The sequence below is a fragment of the Alexandromys fortis genome, unplaced genomic scaffold, assembly GCF_014885135.2.
Source record: "Alexandromys fortis isolate MF-2015 unplaced genomic scaffold, M_Fortis_MF-2015_v1.1 scaffold_39, whole genome shotgun sequence".
NCBI lineage: Eukaryota > Metazoa > Chordata > Mammalia > Rodentia > Cricetidae > Alexandromys > Alexandromys fortis.
Genome location: NW_026067918.1, coordinates 6,416,505 through 6,438,594, shown reverse-complemented (window position 1 = coordinate 6,438,594; position 22,090 = coordinate 6,416,505). Strand labels below are relative to the sequence as shown.

The following is a 22,090-nucleotide window of genomic DNA, read 5'->3' as shown; positions in this document are numbered from 1 at the left end:
CTTGCTTGCTACTTAGTGTACTCAAGTGCTCACTGTAAGGCTGAGCCTCTAAAAGGAGTCATATCTTTTTTTCCCAGCATTCTTAGCCCCTATGTGGAAATCCATGCCCCATTTTGGGTGCCAAGCATAGCAGGCTTTCTTTTCAGTCACCAACTGGCTCCAAAATCATAACACAAAAAATTTTATTATTTACAATGCTCTGTCATATTTTAGGCTTATCCCACTAGATGTTATAATTTAATTTAACCTGTTTATCTTCATCTATGTTTTGCCTTGGGGCTTTTTACCTTTCTTTCATTCTGTATGTCCTACTCTGTGTCTGACTGTCAGATAGCTGCCTGACTGGTCCCAGGCATCTCCCTCTCTTCCTCCCTCATTCTTTCTCCATCTCTTTCTCTTCTCTTACTTGTTCTCTCTGCCTGCTAGTCCCCCCTATCCCTTTACTGCCAGCGATTGACTGTTCAGCTTTTTATTGGTCCAATCAGGTGCCTTAGGCAGGCAGAGCAACACATCTTTTCATTGTTAAACAAATGCAGCATAAACAAATGTAACAATCTTTACATAGTTAAAGTAATATTCCACAACACAGAGCTTGTGGGATGTTTGTTGTGGTGTATTTTCAAACTGTGCAGGAGTATGAAGTTGAGTGAGACCATCATTTCTCTTCAAGTTTTGTGGTAGGTCACATGTTAACTAATGACTGAATAAATGTCTTTTTTTTAAATTAAATTTTGTTTTATTTAGTGGTGTGGTGGTGATAGTGATGTGTCTGTATGTATATATACACATATATGTACATATATATTTATGTGTACACACACATATATTCATTCTTTGGTACATGAATGGAAAGCAGAGGACAATTTGTAGGGGTTGGCAATCACCTTCTACTGTGTCAGTCCTGGGGTTTGAACTCAGGTCCTCAGGCTTGGCTATAGGTGCCTTTATCCACTGAACCATCTCCCTGGACTGGCAAATGCTTCTTGAGACTGGTATAAAGTGCCACTGAGTGACTTGATCTCTGAGATTTATAGGATGACAGCAGGGAGTCACACAGTTTGTTTTTGAACCTCTGGCATTTGGATCAGATAGTTCTTTGTGCTGGGGTTGGGGCTTTGTAGGATAGTTAACACCCCTGGCTTCTACCCTCTGGATGCCAGGAGCATTTCCCAATCCCACTTACTAAATGCCTCACTGGGTGTTGATCAGAGTGAGTTTTTCTTGGCTGAGAACCTCTGTGAGCTACTATGGTAGGTGCAAGAGGTTTCCTGGGACAGTTTGATCCAGTGTGCGCACGTTATTCCTCTGAGAACGCTTAAGAAAATCTTTATAAAGTATAGCCAACACATAACACTCTTGTCCCTGTTTGACTTACTCACTCAGAAATTAGGGGCCATCTGCCCTGACTAAGACCTGCAGAAACAGTAGTGCAAAATGCAGGCATGGTGCTGTTCCCATGAGCTGGCATTTAGGGAGAACAAGGAAGTCAAGAAAGGACTGCGTCAGGTCAGACATTCAAGGACTGACCCTTTGAACGGTAGCATTTGAGGTGAGGTCCAAGGGACAAGAGGGTCCAGCTAGGTGCTTCTCGGAGCTTGGTGCTTCGGACAGAGGCAGTAATAGGTGCAAAGGTCATGCAACAGGAGAAGGCTCTTGGGGTCAGAGGTGGGCAAAGAAGAGACCGTGTTGTGGGGAGATAGAGACCCCTGTTGAGGTGGAGGGTGGGGGGCAAATTCTAGGAATTGTGTATATGATTATATATGTAACATGTACTTTAATTTTCAAATATTCTGTTATATAACTGTACTGGCTGATGTTGTGTGTCAACTTGATTCATGCTAGAGTCATCAGAGAGGAAGGAGCCTCAGCTGAGGTAATGTCTCCATGAGTTCCAGCTATAAGACATTTTCTCAATTAGTGATCAGTGGGGAGGGCGCAGCCCCCAGCCCATGGTGCGTGGCACCATTCCTGGGCTGAGTGGTCCTGGGTTCCATAAGAAAGCAGGAAGAACAAACCAGTGTCAGCAAGTCAGTAAGCATCATTCCTCCATGGCCTCTGCATCAGCTCCTGCCTCCAGATCCTGCCCTGTGTGAGTTCTGGTCCTGACTTCTTTTGATGATGATCAGGGATGTGGACGTGTAAGACAAATAAACCCTTTCCTCCCGGAGTTGCTTTTTGGTTATGGTGTTTCATTGCAGCAATAGAAAACCTAAGTAAAACAACTTAGTAACAAGTTGGTACCTGGGACTGGGGTATTACTGTGATAGGCCATGCTTTTGTTTGGAGTAACATGGACTTCAGGAGTTTGGGTTAGGAAAGCAGAGGAATGCTTTAAGCACTGCTTCATGAGTCATCCTAGTAGGAACATAGGATACAGTGGTGTTAAGAGTTATTTAAACTGTGGTTTCCTGGTTTCAGAGGAGAAGAATATTAATATGTGGCCTAGAAATAGTTCTTGTGATATTTTGGTGAAGAATGTGGTTGCTTTTGGCCCTTGACCAAAGAGTCTGTGGTAGGCTAAAGTGAAGAGATTTGAATTAATTCTGTTGGCAGAGGAAATCTGGAAACCGCCTATCATTGACTGTATCATGTATTACTAGTATTCATGCTTATAAAGACTTATAATGAAAAGGAGCAAGCTGAGGAGAAAAAGAACACCAGGAAGTGGAATGAACTAAATCCTGTGTTCAAGGAGAAACAGATTAAGAACTGGAATAAAGGGTGTGATGACCTCAGGGCAAGTTCACACCCAGCTGAGTTTCCAATTTATGGAAAGGAATTAAAGAAAAGCTTAGAGCAGGATGTGGGGGTACACGCTTTAGTTCCAGTACTCTAAAGGCAGAGGCTGGCAGATCTCTGAGTTTGTGGCCAGCCTGTTCTACAGAGCAAATTCCAGAACAATCAAGCTTAGGCAGTGAAGGTAGCCATCAAAACCAGAAAGCTGGCCAAGTTGTAATTGAACGAGGGGCCATGTTCCAGCCCCAGTAAGCAGCAGAATTTGGCAGCTTTGCCTACATGGTTCTGGCTTTAGAGTTAAGGATAGATGAAATGGGTTATGAAATTTGCCTCTGCACCTAAGGAAACTTGCTGAGCCCAGGTTTGTGTCAGGGGTGTCCCTTATTGGAGGCTTAGAGAGGCCATTGTGTGAAGCTGTGAAGAGGAAGCCTGGTTTGCCTTGGAGACCCCAAGATGTTGGAGATGCCAAAGTCTGGGATACCTGCTGAGGAGAGCTGCTAACAGGAGTGGAACCAGCCCAAGAGAAAAACGGTGTGTTGTAGTCAACAAAACTGAAAGGAATTTGGAGTTTGCCCAGCTGGTGTTTGGTTTTGCTTTGGTCCAATATTTCCTTGCTATGCTCCCTTCCCTATGTTTTGAAATGGTAACATATATACTGTGCCATTATATATTGGAAGTATCTAGTCTGCTTTTTGATTTTACAGAAGATTATAGTTAAGAGATTGCATGAATCTCAGAAGAGACTTTGAACTTTAGACTTTTAAATAAATTTGAGACTGTGGGGACTTCTGAAGTTGAACTGAATGCAGTTTTGCCTTGTGATATGGCTCCAAAGCCTTTGTGGGTCTAGGGAATGGAATGTGGTGGTTTGACTAGCTCCCAAAGGGAGATGGTCCTATTAGGAGGTGTGACCTAGCTAGAGTCGGTATGGTCTTGTTGAATGAAGCATGTCAGTATGGATGCAGGCTTTGAGGTCTCACATATGCTCAGGCCACACCCAGTGAGACAGACCACTTCCTGTTGCCTGCACAAGATGTAAAACTCTTAGCTGCCTCTCCAGGACCATGTCTGCCCACAGGCCCCCATGTCCCACCATGATGATAATAGACTAAACCTCTGAAACTGTAAGCCACCCCATTAAATGTTTTCCTTCATAAAAGTTGCTGTGGTCGTGGTGTCTCTTCACAGCAGTAGAAACCAACCCAAATAAGGCAATATCATATAGATAAGAGAATGACGGGGGTAGGGGAGGGAGCTTGACTAAAGAAAGGACTTCTGGGAAGGAAATGGGCATAATGAATCCTCCCCTCTCCTAGGCAATGTCTTTAGGCAGCTTCTTTTATTAACCAAAGGAAGCTATTTATAGCATACAGAGGGGAATCCCACACATTTGTGCATGGGATTTTCTGTGAAGATAAAAGCATCCTTGCAGATTGGCTCTCTTGGTTTAGGACACTCTTGTGGCTTAAGGTGTTGAGATGTTCTCTTACTCAGTTGGTCCAGGACTAGTCTTGAGAGTGCCAGATGTCCAGCACAGGCATGGCCCTGTCCACTGAGTGGGGTCTGGTATCCCACACTGCCCTGGTGACTTGGGCAGGTCCCTCCAGAGCTTCCCAGAGACTTGGTTCCTTGTCTGTAAGGTGGGGATGGCGGTTCCCAGCTCTCACCACCACCTGTTGTTAGGAAGTTGATTCTTTGATGTTTGTTTTCTGAGGCAGGATCTCATGGTGGATTCCAGGCTGGTCTTAGTATTTTCCTGCCGTGAGAGGCTGCAAAGTTCCCTCCCTTCTGCATCAGCATGAGTTACTGTGACCATCTCTGTGACCAAAATACCAGAAGAGACACAACTTCAGTAAGGAAGTGTTACTGGGGGAAGCTGGGACTCTCTTTTGAGGTTTTAGTTTTGTTAATAAAGAGTTTAGAAGCGGACTCAAAGGGTGATTTCATTAGAGCTTAAGAGAGAAACAATAGAGCAGGGAAACCGTAAATCTCAGACTAGGGAGGTGGTGAAGGAGGAGAGAGCCAGGCCTCTTCCCTTGGAGTGAGAACCTCCAGAGTGTCAGGGAACCCATGCCCAGGCTTTGGTCCATATCTGAAAGGAAAAGAGGTGGAAAGAAGAATAAGGCAAAGATTATTTTGTCAAGAGTTAGGAGCCACATGTCAGAAGCTGTGTAGCCTTGTCTTATAGAAGCTTGGCAGCAGTGTGTGTGTGTGTGTGTGTGTGTGTGTGTGTGTGTGAGAGAGAGAGAGAGAGAGAGAGAGAGAGAGAGAGAGAGAGAGAGAGAGAGAGAGAATGACGGGGGGGGGGTAGGAGGGAGCTTGACTAAAGAAAGGGCTTCTGGGAAGGAAATGGGCATAATGAATCCTCCCCTCTCCTAGGCAATGTCTTTAGGTGACTCAGATTTCTTGGTGATGGTTGTGGTGTATGTGTGGGGTGTGGACTCTTGGCTGGGTGACTAATAGGGCCAGTTGGATTAACTCTTAACGGGAGGAGAACGTAGACCATAATGTTTTGGAGCTTTACCCAAAGGCAGGTATATAACGCTTAGATTCTATTCTTTTGGCTGGGAGGAAGTAGCTTAGCCTTACTGGATCTCAACTAAACCCAGGAGCCTCCACTTTTTTGTGTGGTGTTTTAAATTCTAAAGAGTAGCAAAATATACAGGATAATTTTTGATTGCTGATTATGTGTGTGGGCCCAGCCCACAGTGGGTAGTACCATTCCTAGGCAGGTGGTCCCGGGCTGCGAAGAAAGGTGGCTGAGCAAACAGGGGGAGCAAGCCTAGGTGTAGCATGTCTCTGTGGACTCCGCGTCAGTTCCTGCCTTGACTTCCCTTGGCTGTGGACTGGAATCTGGAACACCCCCCAAACCCTGCCCCAAGTTGTTCCTGGTCAGTAAGAGAAAGCAAACCAGGACCATTTTTTAGAGACCACGTGACGTTCCATGGTCCCTGGGAGGATGAACACCTCCTCTCTAACCGGGATTAGAACAGGAGATTGTGTTTAACTGGAGCATTGATGGATGCAGGGAATTAAAGTGGGGAATGAGGAGACAGGCTGGCCATGAGTAGAGATGGCAAAAGGGGCAATCCAGGACGAGGGAGGGAGGAGGACTCATATTACCCTGGAGGGTAACCAGGTGCCTAGGACAGGTGAGGCAGGGTGGGTCTCAAGAGGTATGTCTGTGACCCCAGAAAAAAGTCGGGAGACGGTGTGCTCAAATCGGTGGAAAGAGGGAGAAGGGCCCAGGCGGGAGAGACGCTCTGTAGGTCGATTTAAAAACTTGGCTAATTTTCCTTTCTGAACATTTCCAATGTGTATAAAAGTAGGAAAATGCAGTGAACCTGCATGGGGCTGCTCTGCAGCTTCAACAGGATGCGTCTGTGGCTGTGCTCAGTTCTGCTCAATCTCAACTTCAGCTTTCCATAGACTTTTGTGTGAAGCCAAGGCATTGTGCTATGTAATGACTAATTTAGTGGGGGAATCCTGGGACCTTTTTTTTTTCTTTTTTGGTGGGGGGTAGTATTGTGGCCCTGACCCTGGGTCTTATTTTGTGTTGTTTATTAGAACAAGTTGTTTTGGGGCTCGATGTTTGTTTACTTTTTTTAAAAAAAAGATTTTAGACAGGTTGGCTTTTAACCATACCCTCACTTTTCAGCTTCCCAAGTCCTGGGATCACAGACATGTGGCACCTTGCCTTGTTGACTGTCCCTGGCCTGGTGAGTGTCTTGAGGGCATAAGACCAACCCTCCAGGTCATCTCCTCCTGACACAGCGCTCTTGGTGTTGACCAACAGCAGCTGACTCTTGCTGTACTGATGTAGAGAAAACTCGAAGTGATAGAACTGGTATTATAAAGGACTTACTAATGGATCTTCTTAGGAGACAGTAAGTCACACAGTGGAATTTAACTAAGGAGCGCGGCCTCTAAAGCACCCCAAAGATGCTGGGCAGTGGTGGTGCACGTCTTTAATCCCAGCACTTGGGAGACAGAGGCAGGAGCATCTCTGTGAGTTAGAGGCCAGCTTCATCTACAAGAGCGAATTCAGGACATGCTCCAAAACTACAGAGAAACCCTGTCTCGAAAAAAACCAAAAAACAAACCTCCCCCTCCCCCCCAGAAAACAACAAAACAAAAACCAAAAAAAAAAAAAACCAAAAACCCTAATAAACCCCCAAAGATAAATAGTGTGTTAACAGGCCTGTAACATGAATTCTATTTTTTCTTAATAATAAAAACCCAGAGAAGCAGAACAGCCAGCTACTAGTACTTACCTCTATCTTTACCTCAGACAGACAAAACGTAATTCTCAGACAAATCCTCAGACTGCGTCTCTGACTGAATTCTCAGACTGCACTGAGCTCCTGTCTCCTCCTGCCTTATATTTTTCTCTCTGCTCAGCCATATCACTCCTGTCTCCAGCTCCCTAGTGCTGGGATTAAAGGCATGGGATCCCAAGTGCTGGGACCACCTTTATGTGAGCTCTATTTCTCTTTTAGACAGTTTTACTCTCATGTAGCCCAGGGTGGCTTTGAACTCACAGAGATCCATCTGCTTCAGTCTCCTGAGAGCTGGAATTAAAAGCATGTGCCACCACTGCCTGGCCTCTATGGCTAACTAGTGGCTTAGCTCTGCACTCTGTTCTTCAGGCAAACTTTATTTGTTAGAGTACAAACAAAATCTCACTCCACAGGCCTGTTAGAAAAGAGTGAAACCTAGGATGCTAGGGTGTGAATTCGTTCTCACCAAGTCATTAGACTCTGATTCTGACAAAGGAGATAATTCTGTCTCACAACCGGCCTCTAGGTTTTTCCCAAACCAAAGAGATATCTCTAAGGGGCAGCTGGAGGTAGGGGCGGATACAGTGTAAGGTCGCTACTACCCTTAAATCCAGATCTGCCATTAAATCCTTTGGGCTCTCATCAGGGAAGCCTTAATTCTGGCAGGTGGACAAAATCACCCCAGGCAACAACCATTCGAAAAAGAACAACTCCGATGTACTTAAAATATAATTCTGGCAATATGTAATATCTTTGCTGTGTAAATCTCCTAGCTGCCTAAGCGGCCGGAATTGTAGTCTCCTGTCTCTGTTTTCATTGTTCCAGGGGTCACCTGGGTCCAGGACCCGAAGGAGATTTAAGGTTGACAGCGGATGCAGAATGCACAATCCAGGGTGCATATAACTGTACGTACACCAAGTAACAGAATCTGCTGGGGGGGGGTGATGGGCATTAGCGGAGAGCTGGGGAAGCGCTGTACAAGAGTTTTTCCTTCATCTCTAAGTGTGTGGACTGATTTTCAGTAGGAAGGTAAGTTATTCCATAACAGGGTAAAGGAAGCCTACCACTATGTGTGTATTCTTTGATCTATGACCGCTCCAGTGGCAGGCTGTTTTTCTGCCCTGATTCCTCTCTGCTAGGTTGCCAAATACAGTAACTTTACATTTCAGAACAAAACAAAACAAGACACGACATTAGTGTAAGTATGTCCCCTACATCACCGGGACATGCTTAAACTAAGAAATTATTTGTTTTCTTAGTATATTTCCCTGACATTCAAATTGAATCAGGACTCTGGCCTTCATTTTGTTGCAGCTAAATCTAGTCATGATGTTTTCACAGAAGCCCTACAATGCAAAGTCCCTGACCTGGTGCAGTGTTTCTTAGAGTATGGTCCTCAGCTGGTCCTCAACCGGTCCTCAATATTGGCAAGGCTGGGTTCAAAGTGAAAGACTGCAGGCATTTAGAATGCAGAGTCCATGTCTTTCTAAAGGAAGCTGTTGACCTTTAGGATAAAGCCACTGACCTTCGGAATGTAGACTGTAATGACATCTGACACTTGAGCACAAGGGCCCTGTTGTTCAGTGAGGGCTTAGGACCCGTGACAAAAGATGTAGACTACATTAAGTACGTCAGAACTGGTACAAAGCGTCTCTTAGGTAGGGTGTCTGTATCCTCCCCTAGGCTTCCAGGGCCGTGTGTATGTGTTTTGCCTTGACTTTGGCCCTGGGCTTTGCATTTGAGGCCTTGGGGTTCTATTTTTGCCCGCCCGCACCTGTTTCCGCGCTCATTGAAGTCTGTGAACCAGAGACTTTTTTCTCCAGGCAGGATTCGCCGGTTGCGGGGGGCGGGGCCTGGAGGTGGAGGCCACGTGTGCTGCTGGAACTAAGCAGGAAGTGACAGCGGGAGTGGAGCCCGGCGAGCCAGTGGCACACGGGGCTGATGGAAGTGGAGAGGGGGCTGGAGAGGGCACCCTAGTGAGTCGCCTTTTCTCTCCTCCAGGCCCCGGGTCCCTGGCAGTCACAAGAGTGTGCAGCGGCCTGGAGATGGCAAAGGGTTGCCCTGGGGAACGCAGGTCTTGGAGGAGCAGCAGGGGGCTGTGGCAGGTGGCAGAGGAGGGAGGGTGTTCGGGTCCCCTCTGCTCCACCCCTAGGATGAGCTGGAGACCGCGATCTGCGGCCCCTCTGTGCACAGCCAAGGGCCTCTTCATTCATTGTTTCATGGTGGTGTGTAGGGGGAACGAGGGATCGTTGGGAGCCAAAGGCAGCAGTTCTGAGGTCTGGTCCCTCCCACTCCCCGCAGCAGCTGGTCTGGGGAGGCCCGAGAGTGGGGGTGCCTGGTAGAGAACTTTTTCACATTCGTCCTGGCAGCTCAGCGCCTGTCTCCAGGGCATCTCTGCTGGAGCCTGGCCTGCGTGTTCTGTGTGAGCTCACTGAAGCCAGACTGTGCCTGACTGTAACTAAACCAGCATCTCGAAAAGGAGGCGGCAACGGGTTTAAAAGAGGAGGGGAAACGAAACAGAACAGAACAGGCCTGAAGGAAATGTGCCGGCTTTATAGGAGGTGGCTGCTCTGTGCAGTGAAAACGCACAGCTGGGTGATGACATTTTTGAAGTTTAGGATGGGCCGAGGATGGTCCTCTCTCCTGGTCACTGGTCCACTTTATGATGCTAATAGCCGGCCCTTGAGGGAGGTCCGGAGCAGACTGCCTGGCATGATATGGAAGTGTGATTGGCATGTCCTGTTCCTAAGAGCATATTGGGACAGCTGGTGTCAGTCTCCTATAGGGTAGGCCTCACTAAACCATTCATTGTGTAGAAACTGGTCTGGATTTATGCACTTAGCTGTGTGCAAGAATTCCCCATGGAGGATAAACTAGGCGTGCTAGCACACACCGGTAACCTCAGCATCTGGGAGGTGGAAGCTGGAGGATTGGGAGTTCAAAGTCATCCTCTGCTACACAGGAAGTTCCAGGCTACATTAAAAACAAACCGGAACTAAGTAGCTCCCTTCCCAGGGGACCAGAACTAGTGGCCCTCCACTGCCTTTGAGTAGCCAGAGTTTTCAGTGAATGGAAGAAACCTCTCCAAGGGGTGCTGGGCTCGCCTGTCATTACTGCTGTTGCTGGTGGACGGAGGGACCGGGTATGGCTTCAGTCTTCCCAGCCTCCGTGATCACCCACAACTCCCTTCTGTTTGATTTTTGCTGGGGTAAATGAGGATTTTTTTTTTTTTTCTTTTAACCAGTAGCTGTCAAAAGACACAGGTACTTTGTGGATAGCAAGGATTGAGGGGATGTTAGCTTGGTGTCTCTGTCTTTGTAACCTGTTAACATTTTACTCACCAGCAACTGGGAATGATCATTGTATTAGTGGTCCAGGGAGGGGCTCAGTTTAGAAACAGTTGCAAGCCCCTCTCATTTTTCTGTTTTAGTTTTGGACATAGGCTCTCACCATGGAACCCTGGTTGGCCTGAAACCCACTATGTAGACCAAAACTTACAGAGATCGGCTTGCACTGGCCTCTGCGTGCTGGGACTAAAGACATGTGTCACCGTGGCTGGACTTGGGGATGGCTAATTGTTTGCTTGCAGTTATTTCTTTTTTAGTTGTTAATTTGTGCAGGCCACTGTCGTGAGTGCCTACCTCAGGGGTGTTCAAGCTGCACCCCACTATAGAGACGAGTACAGCCAAGAACAAAATAGTAAACTCACTTGAACATGGTGAGATTTGGGAGAGAGTGCATTTTCAATCTGCCTTTTTATTTGTTTACGTAGTGTTTGTCTGTGGGACTTGTGCCTCCCATGGTGCAAATGTCAGAGGGCAGCAAGTTGGTGCTTTCCCTCATGTGAGTATTGGGAATTAGACTCAGGTTGTCAGGCTTGGTGGAGCTTTTTGTTGTTATTTGATTGCGCGGTTCTCATAACAACATGTCCTGTTGAAATGGTAAAAGGTTGCATATATTTGGAGTCTGAACCCACTTGGTGGTTTTACCTTAGACCTAGCACAGGGGCCCAGCTGGGCTCCTCTGAGCCCACACCTTTTCCTGAGTGTGGATTGGGTACAGGGCCCTGTCCACAAGCTGCCATGGTTTCCTCTAAGGTCAGCAGTGGGAACGTCTTCAGCCCTTGATATGCAGGCATGGAATTCCTGGCCGCTCAGCTCTGAGGGAGCCAAGCCAGATGGGGCCAGGTCCAGTCCTGTGGGTGCTGGAGAGGGAAAGGGGAGCTGAATGAGGCCTTTCAGCTGAGGCCCCACACCTAGTGTGTGCCAGGGCACAGGGCTGCTTCTCAAGTGGACTTCCTTGCTTTGGAACTTTCCACAGGAGAAGCCTGACTCTATTGCTTCAGAGCTAGGAGGGGGTGGGCTGGCTATGGCCTCAGTGCTGAGCATGGCTAAGTCTGAGGAGGTTCTCTGGACCCACACAAGAGAGGCCCTTTTTTTTTTTTCTTGGTGGGCCATTCTGCCGCATCACCGTCAAGAGTGCTGAGCTTCATTCAGGGCAAGCGCCGCTCATAATGTTATTTCTTTGTGCTCTCTGGTTCTATCGTCCAGGTAAGCTAGCTCCTTCTCATTCAACAAGTGGTTCCCAGGAGGTGCCCATGTCCCTTTTCACAAGCCTGTGGCAAAGCATGATCTCCATCCTCAAGCAGTTCAGGAGAGATAAGGAGGCATCCCTTTCCCCTATAGAGAGCAGCAAGGATATGTGTTTGGCCATGCTGGGGGACTGTGGAATGTTTTGTCACAGAGCTGGCATCAGGTGGGCTTCAGAGGAGGCTCTTGGGTTCAGAGGGCAGGAGCCATGGAGGGAAGGCATCCCTGAAGGGGCTTATGGGAGCAAAGCCATGGAGGTATGGCTGTCTGGGTCTGTAAAGATGCTGTAAGGAACTGAGTTGAATGGGAGTGTGGTGCCTCTACGGGGCGTTGTTGGACTTTGGCTCTGAGACTCCATGGAGGAGTGAAGGGCTGTCAGTGGAGCCTGGCTCGCGGAGCCGGGAAGGCGTGAGCAGGAATCAGATGGAGGCTCTTTAGAAGGGAATTTGAGCTAGAGGCTCACGTTGGCATGGACTGAGAAGAAGTAGCGGGCAAGGGCAGGTGCATGGAATGAGTGGGGAAGGCCGTGGCAGGATCTCCATGGCCCCTGCCCTCCACCGTGTGCAGCTTAGACTCTTCATGCTTCTCTCTTGAGCAACTTCCCAGTACCGCAACCTCTCGGGAGGGCTTTCTGGCCGCTTTCTCCCAGTGTTCTCAGGTCGCTTTTTAAAGTTACTTGACTTTTACTGTTCCTGGAGCCCGGATGCAAGGCTGCTTACTGCACTGGGGTGACTGGAAGGTGCACACCACCTACTCTGATGGAAAGCCCCGTAGGCAGGGGCTTGGGGGCATGCATATGTCGCTTTCAGGGCCCCTCAGCATTTGACTCTCTTGTTCTGTACACAGCTGTATCCAGCATGCTGCAAGGCTACAGCTCCGTGTTCCAGGCCTTGCTGGGGACCTTCTTTACCTGGGCAATGACCGCTGCCGGAGCAGCTCTTGTGTTCGTATTCTCCAGTGGGCAGGTGAGTTGCTTCCTTTCTGGGGGTTCACAGGGACTCTTCGTGAGCTCTGACACTGTCCCTCTTCCGCACAGCGATTGGCAGCGGCCACACGGGCAGTTGGTGAGGTGGCAATGTTCTCTTACCTCCTTGTTTTCTCTCTGTCCCCTTACTAGGTCAGGAGGTAGGCACCTGTTGGTGGCACACAAGCCACACATTGTTTTGCCCTCACCTGCCTCTGGCACCCCAGCTCAAAAGGGCGTGGCACCGAGTGACTTGCTATTTCACCTCCATTAACTTGCTGCCTCATTCCGAGCTTCCATCTAATTTCCTGCATGCCTGGAGCAGGGTGTACTGTGCAGGATCCGAGCTGATTAGGTTTCAGATGGAACTGCCCTCCCTGTGGCCTTGAGTTAGTTAGACAATTGGTTAGTTAGACCTTGCAGGGAGGAAGAGATCTGCTTCTCTTCTACCCCCGCCCAGGGCATTTCGTTCCTCCCCCTTGGCTAAATATTGACAGGCTCACCTCCTTAACCACTGCAGACTTCTATCTGCCTACCTCTATCCCCCGAATGAATACAGGTAGTCCCACTTCCTCATTTTCTCTTCCGATTTCATGTAAGCCCACCCTTACCTCAAATGCATCTTCTCTTAGATGAGTACAGATAAACTCCTCGCCAAGGTGCATACTGTGTCTGTCCAATCCTTGTCCCATATATCCTCCACACATCCTACGGATAGCCCCCAGTACCTCCATTCATTCTCCTCCGCACGTCCTACGGATAGCCCCCAGTACCTCCATTCATTCTCCTCCGCACGACCTACGGATAGCCCCCAGTACCTCCATTCATTCTCATGTCGTACATTCTGGCCCCACATTCTCACGAGATCTCCTATATCTTCCTGTCCTTCTTCCTCTACACTCCACATCCTTACATCCTCCTCTGCCCTCAACATACACCCTCCCACACTCTATACCACAGGCATAGCCCATACCCACCTCCTAAGCCTGAAATTCCACTCTCCTCCAACCCTGCCATCTGCAGCCCCGGGTCACTCATGGCTGTCTTGAAGAATATAATCCTTGCTTTGCTCGGGGCACTTGGAGATGCTTTAAGGGTGGCCCATGGAGAGAGCCCTGGATCTAGAAAGGAAAACTCTAGAAAAGTCAGTGTCTCAGGCCCCATGTGTTATAGACCAGTTTGGCAGGTACTGGCTTCAGCAATAAGGTACCGCCTCCCACACTGCTGCCTCCACCTTAACTGGGGAGGCTGGTTGGCCCAAATCTATCATGTGGAGACTTGGATCTCAAATTACACAATCAGGAACTATAAGGCATCCAAGATCTCGGTGTGTAAGACACCTAGTTAGGTCAAATTCACAGATAGAAAATGGCCCTTGCCAGAAGCTGAGAGGAGTGGGAGGGAGGAAGAGGGAGGTTGCTGAGTGGGCACAGAGAAGCCTTGTGTGCAAGGACCACTGTCTCACTTAGCATGGTGGCCATGAGGTTCATCCATGAGGATGTTAAATGGGTACGGAGAAGCCCTGTATGCCAGGACCACGGTCTCACTTAGCATGGTGTCCATGAGGTTCATCCACACTGTCCCAGAATGGGGGCATCTTCCCTTTTTAATGCTGAAGAACATTACATCGTATGTGCAGACCACAAGAGATTGTCTGCTGTACGTGATGGACGCAGAGTAAATTGGAACAGATGTGCACATTTTATACCTATGCAGTTTATTATTTTGTAAAGGCCCATGAATCTGGGCTGAGATCAAGTGACAGCTCCTCATATTTTCTTCAGGATCCTTCCCAGTTACCTCCCTGACCTGGACTTCCATTCCATGTATGATACCCTGCCTGTGTCCCGTGTCCCCACAGTGTAGACGTTCCCGTCTGGGTGCTGTTGTGAGGTGCTAGCCTCACGTAGCGTTTACTGTTTGGTGTCTGGCTGAGTTCACCCTGTTCAGTTCCCAGTCTACCCACTGCTTCTGTCTGTTGTGTACATGTGTCGATGCCTGTCTATACACACATGCATGCACACAGTGTGTTCTTTGTGATTTCTTCACCCTGTGGTAGTTGGTTGTCCTCCTCGCTGTATCTGTCTTTCTGTGGGTGGGACTTGGTGTAGTTTCTGGTTTTGGGGTCTTATGAACAGTGCACAGTGTTCATGGGTTTGGTGATTCCCAGCATGCATTTCTGTCATTTCTCAATAGTGGCATGTGTACTGTAGTTGACTGCCATTAGTCCCACCATGTGGCTTTCTGTGTGACATGGTTGTGCCAGTTTATGTCCCCACCTGTGTGACCATTTTGGTTGCTTCTTATGTTCCTTACCAGCCCTTGGTCATTTCCATATGGGTGCTTGAGTGGCCCATGCACCCCAAAACCCCCTCCCCCTGCCAAGGATACTTCTGATTGACTCTGGACTGGATGGAATGTTTAGCTGATTCCTGTCACCCCCTTGGCCCATTCTGTAAGACTGGAGGTCACCACCAGCTTAGGAGTAGGCCAGTGACTCTTTTGGGTTGTGTGGCACTGTTCCTGCTGAGGCCACATCATCATGTCCATCATCCTGTCCTTGGAAACTGAAACATCTCACTTTTTCATTTTCAGAGGCGGATCTTAGACGGAAGTCTGGGCTTTGCTGCAGGGGTGAGTCGCTCCTAGTGGGTGAAATGTGTTGATCCTAACCTTTGCCTACCCGGGGCTGCCAGCCCCTCACATAGTCCAGATGTGCTTCCTATGAGAGCCGACACCTCCTCCTGTTGCTGACTGTGTTCATTTCCCGGCTTATTCGGTACTCTCTACTCTTTCGATGGAAAAGAGACTTAAAAAATAAGATAACATCCGGGGAGGGCCTAGCCTGATAAATAACATGAATTAAACATCTCCTTTCTCTCTTCTTGAAGGACTTTCTAAAGGATTTATTTTTATTTTGAATCATGTAATGTGCGGGGGGGTGGGGTGGGGGGGTGCTCGTGGTATATGCAGGTCCCCCTTAGGTCAGCAGTATCCAATCTCACTGGAGCTGGAGTTCCAGAAGGTTGTGACACTCCTCTTGTGGGTGCTGGGAATCAAACTTGTCATCTGTAAGATCAGTATGTATGCTTGCCTGCTTCACCGTCTCTCCAGCCCCGGGACTTTTTATTTTTGGTACTCTGAAGCAACAAGGAAAAAAAAAATCATAATCTATATCCTCGGTGCACATCACCCACCTGCAGCCGTGATTGACATTTGGCAAACCTCATCCCATCTGTCTCCCTGCAGCCTTCTTGGGAGCTCAGAATGTTTTATGAAAGCAAATCCAGATCCATGTAATTTCACCTGGAAATTCAATATGTATCTCAAACTGAGTGACTTCTTGTGAAACCATAATCAGTATGCCACTGTCACACCTACCAAAATGCAAACAGTAATCCCTTGCTGTCATCAAACGCTCAGTCCGTATGCACATTCCCTCTGTCATTCCCAAGTGACCTGTAAGATTATTCTGCAGGAGCTGGGATCCACAGAAGATTTGTTGGCCATGTTTTCTGAGTCTCTCAAGCCTTCCCTTATCCCATGTCCTAAGCTGGTAATTTGTTGGAGAAACTAGGTCTTTGTTTCTAGAACGTTCCACATTCTGGGTTTGGTGGATTCCTTTCCTGTGGTGTTTACCACTTGTTCTTTTGCTGATCTCCAGCCAAGAGTTAATTCACCTAGAGGCTTAATTCATATTTTACTTTTCTTTAAAGAGTATTTGCATGAATTTGTGTTTGTGTGTGAGCATACCTGTGCCACAGCGCTCATGTGGGGGTTGCAGGGCCATTTGCAGGCCATGTCCTCCTTTCACCCTATGTGACCAGAGGGTCAGACTCATGTCATTAGGCCTGGAGGAAAACTCCTTTCCCACTGAGCCATTTCGCACTCCCAGGTTTTATTTCCCAAACATGGGTACTTCACGGTAGTGGGGTAGACTCCCAACTGCATGGCTGTATCAGCCAGTGCATACTGTGAGCTTTCTCTCTTAGTCCGGCAGAGCTCGGTTCCCATCTGCTGTCTCTCTAGTCCGCTGATCTGGGAAAACTTGTCTTAGGGTGGGACCTCACTGACATCGCCTGAGTCTGAGCTGTCACACAAGGGTCTGTCCTCAGAGAACACAGAGATCCCCAAGCTTACGTAGGTACATAGAGAGCAGTAGCTGTTTCTAGGCCGTCCGCTTGCATACACTCCTCTCCATAAAGCTGCTCTGCCTAAGAATGCTCTGGAAGCCGGCTCTCCTTTCCAGCCTCCCCTAGGAAGATGCCCTCTGCCTATTCTCTTGTCTCCCAGCAGCAAACACTCCTGGCGGAAATTGAGATTTAGGGTGATGTAATCCTCTTTGAGGTGAATGCCTCCAGTGACCTACGGACCCCTCATAAAGCCCCACTTCTCAAAGGTTCTGTTACCGCACAGAAACGCCACCCTAGAGACCCAGCCTTAAACTTACGGACCCTTGACGGCCTCTCCCATAGCAGCTTGGTAGGACTCTGAGCTATCTGCTGAGGGTTCCCATATGAGAAGCTGGTGTGTTGTAATGTGTGAAGATGCTGAGGGGCAAGGTCCTTCTCCAGCCACTGTCCCCAGACTCACCTCAGGGTCCATGGTACTACTGTTAAGTGAACGATCGGGACCCTTCAGGTTGGCGTAAGGCAGCCTTTCATGTCTCTGTTTTTGGACTCAGCCTGACTCTCATGGCTCCCAAAGGCCAGTGATTTCTGAAGGCTCACGGGTACCACGGTGGCATCTCTATCCCCAGCTTTCCCCCGGCCCTGCTCGGCATGTGCAAGCATGGTGGAGGGTGGCCTGACCCACGCTGCTAGGCTAACAATCAACGGCGAGAAGAGGGGCACCGAGGCACAGCAGGAATGAGCCACTCAGAAAGAAGATAGATTGTTGCTGTTATTATTGTATGTTTTCTTTTTTTTATTTTTTTTAAAATATTTATTTATTATTTATTATGTATACAATGGTCTATCTGTGTGTATGCTTGCAGGCCAGAAGAGGGCACCAGACCCCATTACAGATGGTTGTGAGCCACCATGTGGTTGCTGGGAATTGAACTCAGGACCTTTGGAAGAGCAGGCAATGTTCTTAACCACTGAGCCATCTCTCCAGCCCTATTGTATGTTTTCTTTATGATTTCACACTCAGGCTTCCTTTGTGACTCTCAGCAGCATCGGGGAGGGAGTGATGTATATCACCCCTCCTCCACAGTGTGGGGATGTAACAGTGTTTATCTTGGGGGACGAGCTCCTTGCTTTTTCTTGCCCTGCTGAGTGCCAGGGTGGAGTGTTTCCTAATCGAGTGGCCCGGAGACCTTCCTCTGGAGTCTCTCAAATAGCCACCACCCGTCTCCTGCCTTCACCTATTTCTCCTTGTCTTGCTTGTACTGGTGCCTAGTTAGTAAGTACGGTGCCTAGTTAGTAGGTACGGTGCCTAGTTAGTAGGTACGGTGCCTAGTTAGTAGGTATGGTGCCTAGTTAGTAGGTATGGTGCCTAGTTAGTATGTATGGTGCCTAGTTAGTATATATGGTGCCTAGTTAGTATGTATGGTGCCTAGTTAGTATGTATGGTGCCTAGTTAGTATGTATGGTGCCTAGTTAGTATGTATGGTGCCTAGTTAGTATGTATGGTGCCTAGTTAGTATGTACAGTGCATAGTTAGCATGACTACCACCAGCCTGTATTCCTGTCACCCCACTCTCATCCTGCTGCCCCACTTTGCAGGCCTGGGCCTATTGTACAAATTAGCTGGAATGCTCTTGTTGGGGATGTAATCCTTGATGAGGATGACTCCCGTTGTCCTCGTAAGGAGAGTGATGTGAAGATGAGTAAAAGCTAAAATGGTCCAGAGATGGGATGTGGCTCAGTTGAAGAGCACTTACCTAGCATGTGCAAGGCCCTGGGTTCCATCCCCAGCATCTCCCTAAAACAAAACACCTAGAGATTCAGGTTACATGGCCGTGTATATGTTTGAGTCACCCCATCTTTGTAGTTTCTCTGTAGGAACTGGTAGATGCCTAATAGCTGCTCCTTTAACGTGATTGGCTCAGGCAGGTTCTCACAAGATGCTCCTTTAGCATGATGGGGTCGGTTGCACCTGTCTGTCCATCCATTCATTCATCCGCCCATTCATCTGGCATCTGGTGGAAGCCTGTTCTTCTCTATTTACTGTGACGAGAGCAGGGCAGCCGAGGGACAAGAAAACACTTGTGTCTGTCAAGAAGTTGTAATCTACTGGCAGGGGTGTGCCAACCAGTCTGGTGGGCTAACTCCATCTGCTACCTGTTCTTATGAATAGAGACAATGCACCAGAGCAAGCCACACCCACACGTCCCAATGCCCTCGGGTGCTTTCGCATTGTAACAACAGCACTGGGCTCGCAAAGACCCAGCTATTTGTTCTTTGGACTTTAAGAAAAGTTTGCTGGCTCCTGAGGTGATGTGTGGGCTGGGAATTCAGAGCCTGGTGCCTATGTGAATAGCTGGAAAGGAGAGGACCACAGCTCTGTTCTGTCCGGCCCAGCTGTGGGTTCCAGAATGTCCCCTGGAATGTCTTGGGAGCAGACGGTTTCCTGGGAGATGCCTGGCCTGTGTGATCCTGCAAAAGAGGCTTGGTGTTTCTTTCTTCTTTTGCGGAGGGTCCTGTGCAGACAGGAAGGCTCTGTAGTGTAGTACGCTGACTTACATGGACTCACACACCATTCTTCATGCCATTAAGACCCAGTGTTTCAGAGCTAGAGAGCTGGTCCAGTGGTTAAGAATGTGCGTTGCTCTGCAGAAGACCCGGGTTTGGTTCCCAGTACCTGCATGGGATGCCTCATATCTACTGTAACTCCAGCTCCAGGGGCTCTGACTCTTCTGCACTCCATGCTCACACATACACACCCACATGGAGACACAGGCATACACATAATTAAAATAGAGTAATAAATCTTAAGAAAGGACACCATCTCCAGCGCTGGTCAGGGCAAAGGTGCTGTGACGGCAGATGTTGATTGGGAACTTCATGGGATTTAGACTTAAAAGGAGGCAAAGCTCTGGGCATGTCTGTGAGGGATTTCTCTGGTAGGTTAACTGAAGGGGAAAGAGGAACCCTCCATGTTTACAGCACCATTCGTAGACCAGGGCCCCGGGCTGAATAAAGGAGAATCAAGCTGAGCAGCAGCGGTCATCTCTCTCTCCCTAGCTGTGGAAGCCCTGTGACTGGCCACATAGTGTTTTTGTTGTCAAGACGTCCCCTACCGTGATAGACCATATCCCCTTAGACCGGAAGCCAGACTGAACCTCCTTTAGGTTTTCGTCTGGGATTGTGTCACAGCCACAAAAAGAGTATCTAGTCCAAGCGAGATTTTGAAAGCAAGCTCCTGTCTCAGCATAAACCCAGTTTAGCTTTACAGCTGCCTTTAGTAGCCCTGGCCTAGCAGTCTGAGGCTGCCTGACCTGGCATCTTTGGCGGTTGTGTTAAGCAGCCCTCTGGCTTTGAGTATGTCACTTTCACTATGACACAGTGGTCTCCACCCTGGTTGCATGTTGCAATCACTTGGGAAGCTTGTATTAAATTTTTAAATCACATCTATCTATCTATCTATCTATCTATCTATCTATCTATCTATCTATCTATCTATCTATCTATCATCTATCTACTATCTATCTATCCATCATCTATCTATCTATCTATCTATCTATCTATCTATCTATCTATCTATCTATCTATCTATCTATCTATCTAGTCTCATGGGGGGGCGCATGAGTGGAGGTCAGAGGGCAACTTGCAGTAGTCAAGTCTCTCCTTCTACCATGTGGATCCCAAGGGTCAAACTCGGGTCCTCAGGGTTGATGGCAAGCACCTTTGCCCACTGAGTCTTGCTTGCCTTCACCTGGAGAGCTTTCAATCTTGCCCTGCTTGCAGTTCCCTGAAGAATGCCAGCCAGCACCAGAGTGCGTGGCCAGTGGCAAGGATTTTCAGTCTCCTGGAGATCACATTCTAATGAAGGGAGGGCTGCTGTTCAGAGAAATCAAACTCCCCTCAAAAATCACCAGTGCCTGTGAGGCTACGAATTGAACTGAGTCACGCTCAGGATTAGGATCTTGCTTAGGGGTTCCAGGCATGGAAGACAGGGGCCTGAACTGTGTGGGAGAAGAAACTCCTTCTCTACTGCAGCCCTGCCTGCTGAAGGCCCATGACATCCGTTGTGAACTTGCTAGAGGATTGGCTCCCAACTGTCAATCTAGCCTGGCAAAGTGGGCAGTTGCCTTACTCCTGGTTCCTTTCCAGTCAAGCAGGCGATAGTGGACAGCCACCGGTTGGGAACACAGGCTCCTCTTTTTTTTTTTTTTTTTTTTTTTTTGACTCTTGCAAAAGAAAGACAGGAGGCAGGAGCTTGGGAACTAGAACTGGGGCTGAAATCCCAGTTGGTGCCTGAATGCTTGTTGGATTACATACTGCCTGTGAAACATCACAGAACTGGCTGGGACTCGTGGGAGTCAGCCCTGGCATCAGACAGGGCAATGCTTCACTGCATCCAGACAAATGGCAGGGGCCTAGATTGTTCCCCAAGACTTTTGTGAACCAAGAGTCCATATTTTAAAAACCTAATTGAATGTTTAGCTGGCTTGTTATAGACTTATCTGATCTCAGTGTCTTCTGCAGCATTTGAATAATCACGGGTTCCTGGCATCATTTTCCTTGGGCGTTTTCATCCCAATCCTGTTGAAAAGCATCATGTTAAACATCGCATCTCTTGAAAGGTGTTCCTAACTGACGACACAGGATCAGGTGAGGTTGCCTCACGTCTGTCCTTTAGAATCTCTAGGACAGGGGAAAATCTCTGTACGTTCTTAACTGCATCGTGGAGAGGCTGCTGCTGAACCATGCACAATCACTTTTTAGCGTCAACTAGCACACAAGAGGAACACCGGCCAGTAATCTTTGCCTTGTAAGGGGCCGGTGTCATTTGCCAGACTGTCAAATATGTGTTCAGTTTGCAAAAGAGCCATTGTTTTTTTTTTTCCTTTGGAGTGTGGAGCAAAGTTGTCTTCAGACCAGTCAGCCCCTCGTCTAGTGAGTATCTACTGTGTGCAGAGCATTATGGGAGAGTAAGCGAGGAAGTGATACTCTAGCAAGTTCTGCAAGAGTCTCAGGGTCTCTTGGGACAGAAATTACTTTTACCCATAGTGAAACATGAGCCAGATTAGTATGTGGTAGTTAATGAGATGATGAGCAGAAGGTATTGGGGACCCAGGGACAGGTGGTTCCTTCTAGTTGGGGAGCTAGAGGTGGCTTCACGGGTAAAGGTCAGGTGGGAAGATAGGTTTTGACAGGTGGGGATGGTGCAGGGGGAGGACAAGGAAATGAATTACAGGCAGCATAGATGGCAGCATGGAAGTGCTATGTATGGGAAATTCAGGGGTGGGAGGACTGGGGAGGTGATGGCTCACACAGGGGAAGGACTGGGGAGGTGGTGGCTCACACAGGGGTGGGAGGACTGGGGAGGTGGTGGCTAACACAGGGGAGGGA

At 48.2% G+C, this 22,090-nt stretch overlaps 1 protein-coding gene across 9 annotated transcripts in view; it reads left to right on the top strand.

Annotated features, from left to right (window-relative positions):
• The window catches only part of Slc39a11 (solute carrier family 39 member 11), a 421,876-nt gene that overhangs the window by 78,022 nt on the left and 321,764 nt on the right, over nt 1-22,090 (top strand). For 4 of the 9 annotated variants that reach the window (XM_050140478.1, XM_050140477.1, XM_050140469.1 and 1 more), the window contains exons 2-3: nt 12,452-12,570; nt 15,165-15,203. In XM_050140478.1, the coding sequence (XP_049996435.1) occupies nt 12,463-12,570; nt 15,165-15,203 (147 nt within the window). In that variant the 5' untranslated portion in view covers nt 12,452-12,462. Of the gene's footprint in view, nt 1-3,098; nt 3,268-7,841; nt 7,922-8,875; nt 8,993-12,451; nt 12,571-15,164; nt 15,204-22,090 lie in introns of those variants that run through there. The other 5 variants (XM_050140474.1, XM_050140473.1, XM_050140475.1 and 2 more) reach the window with 4 other exon arrangements.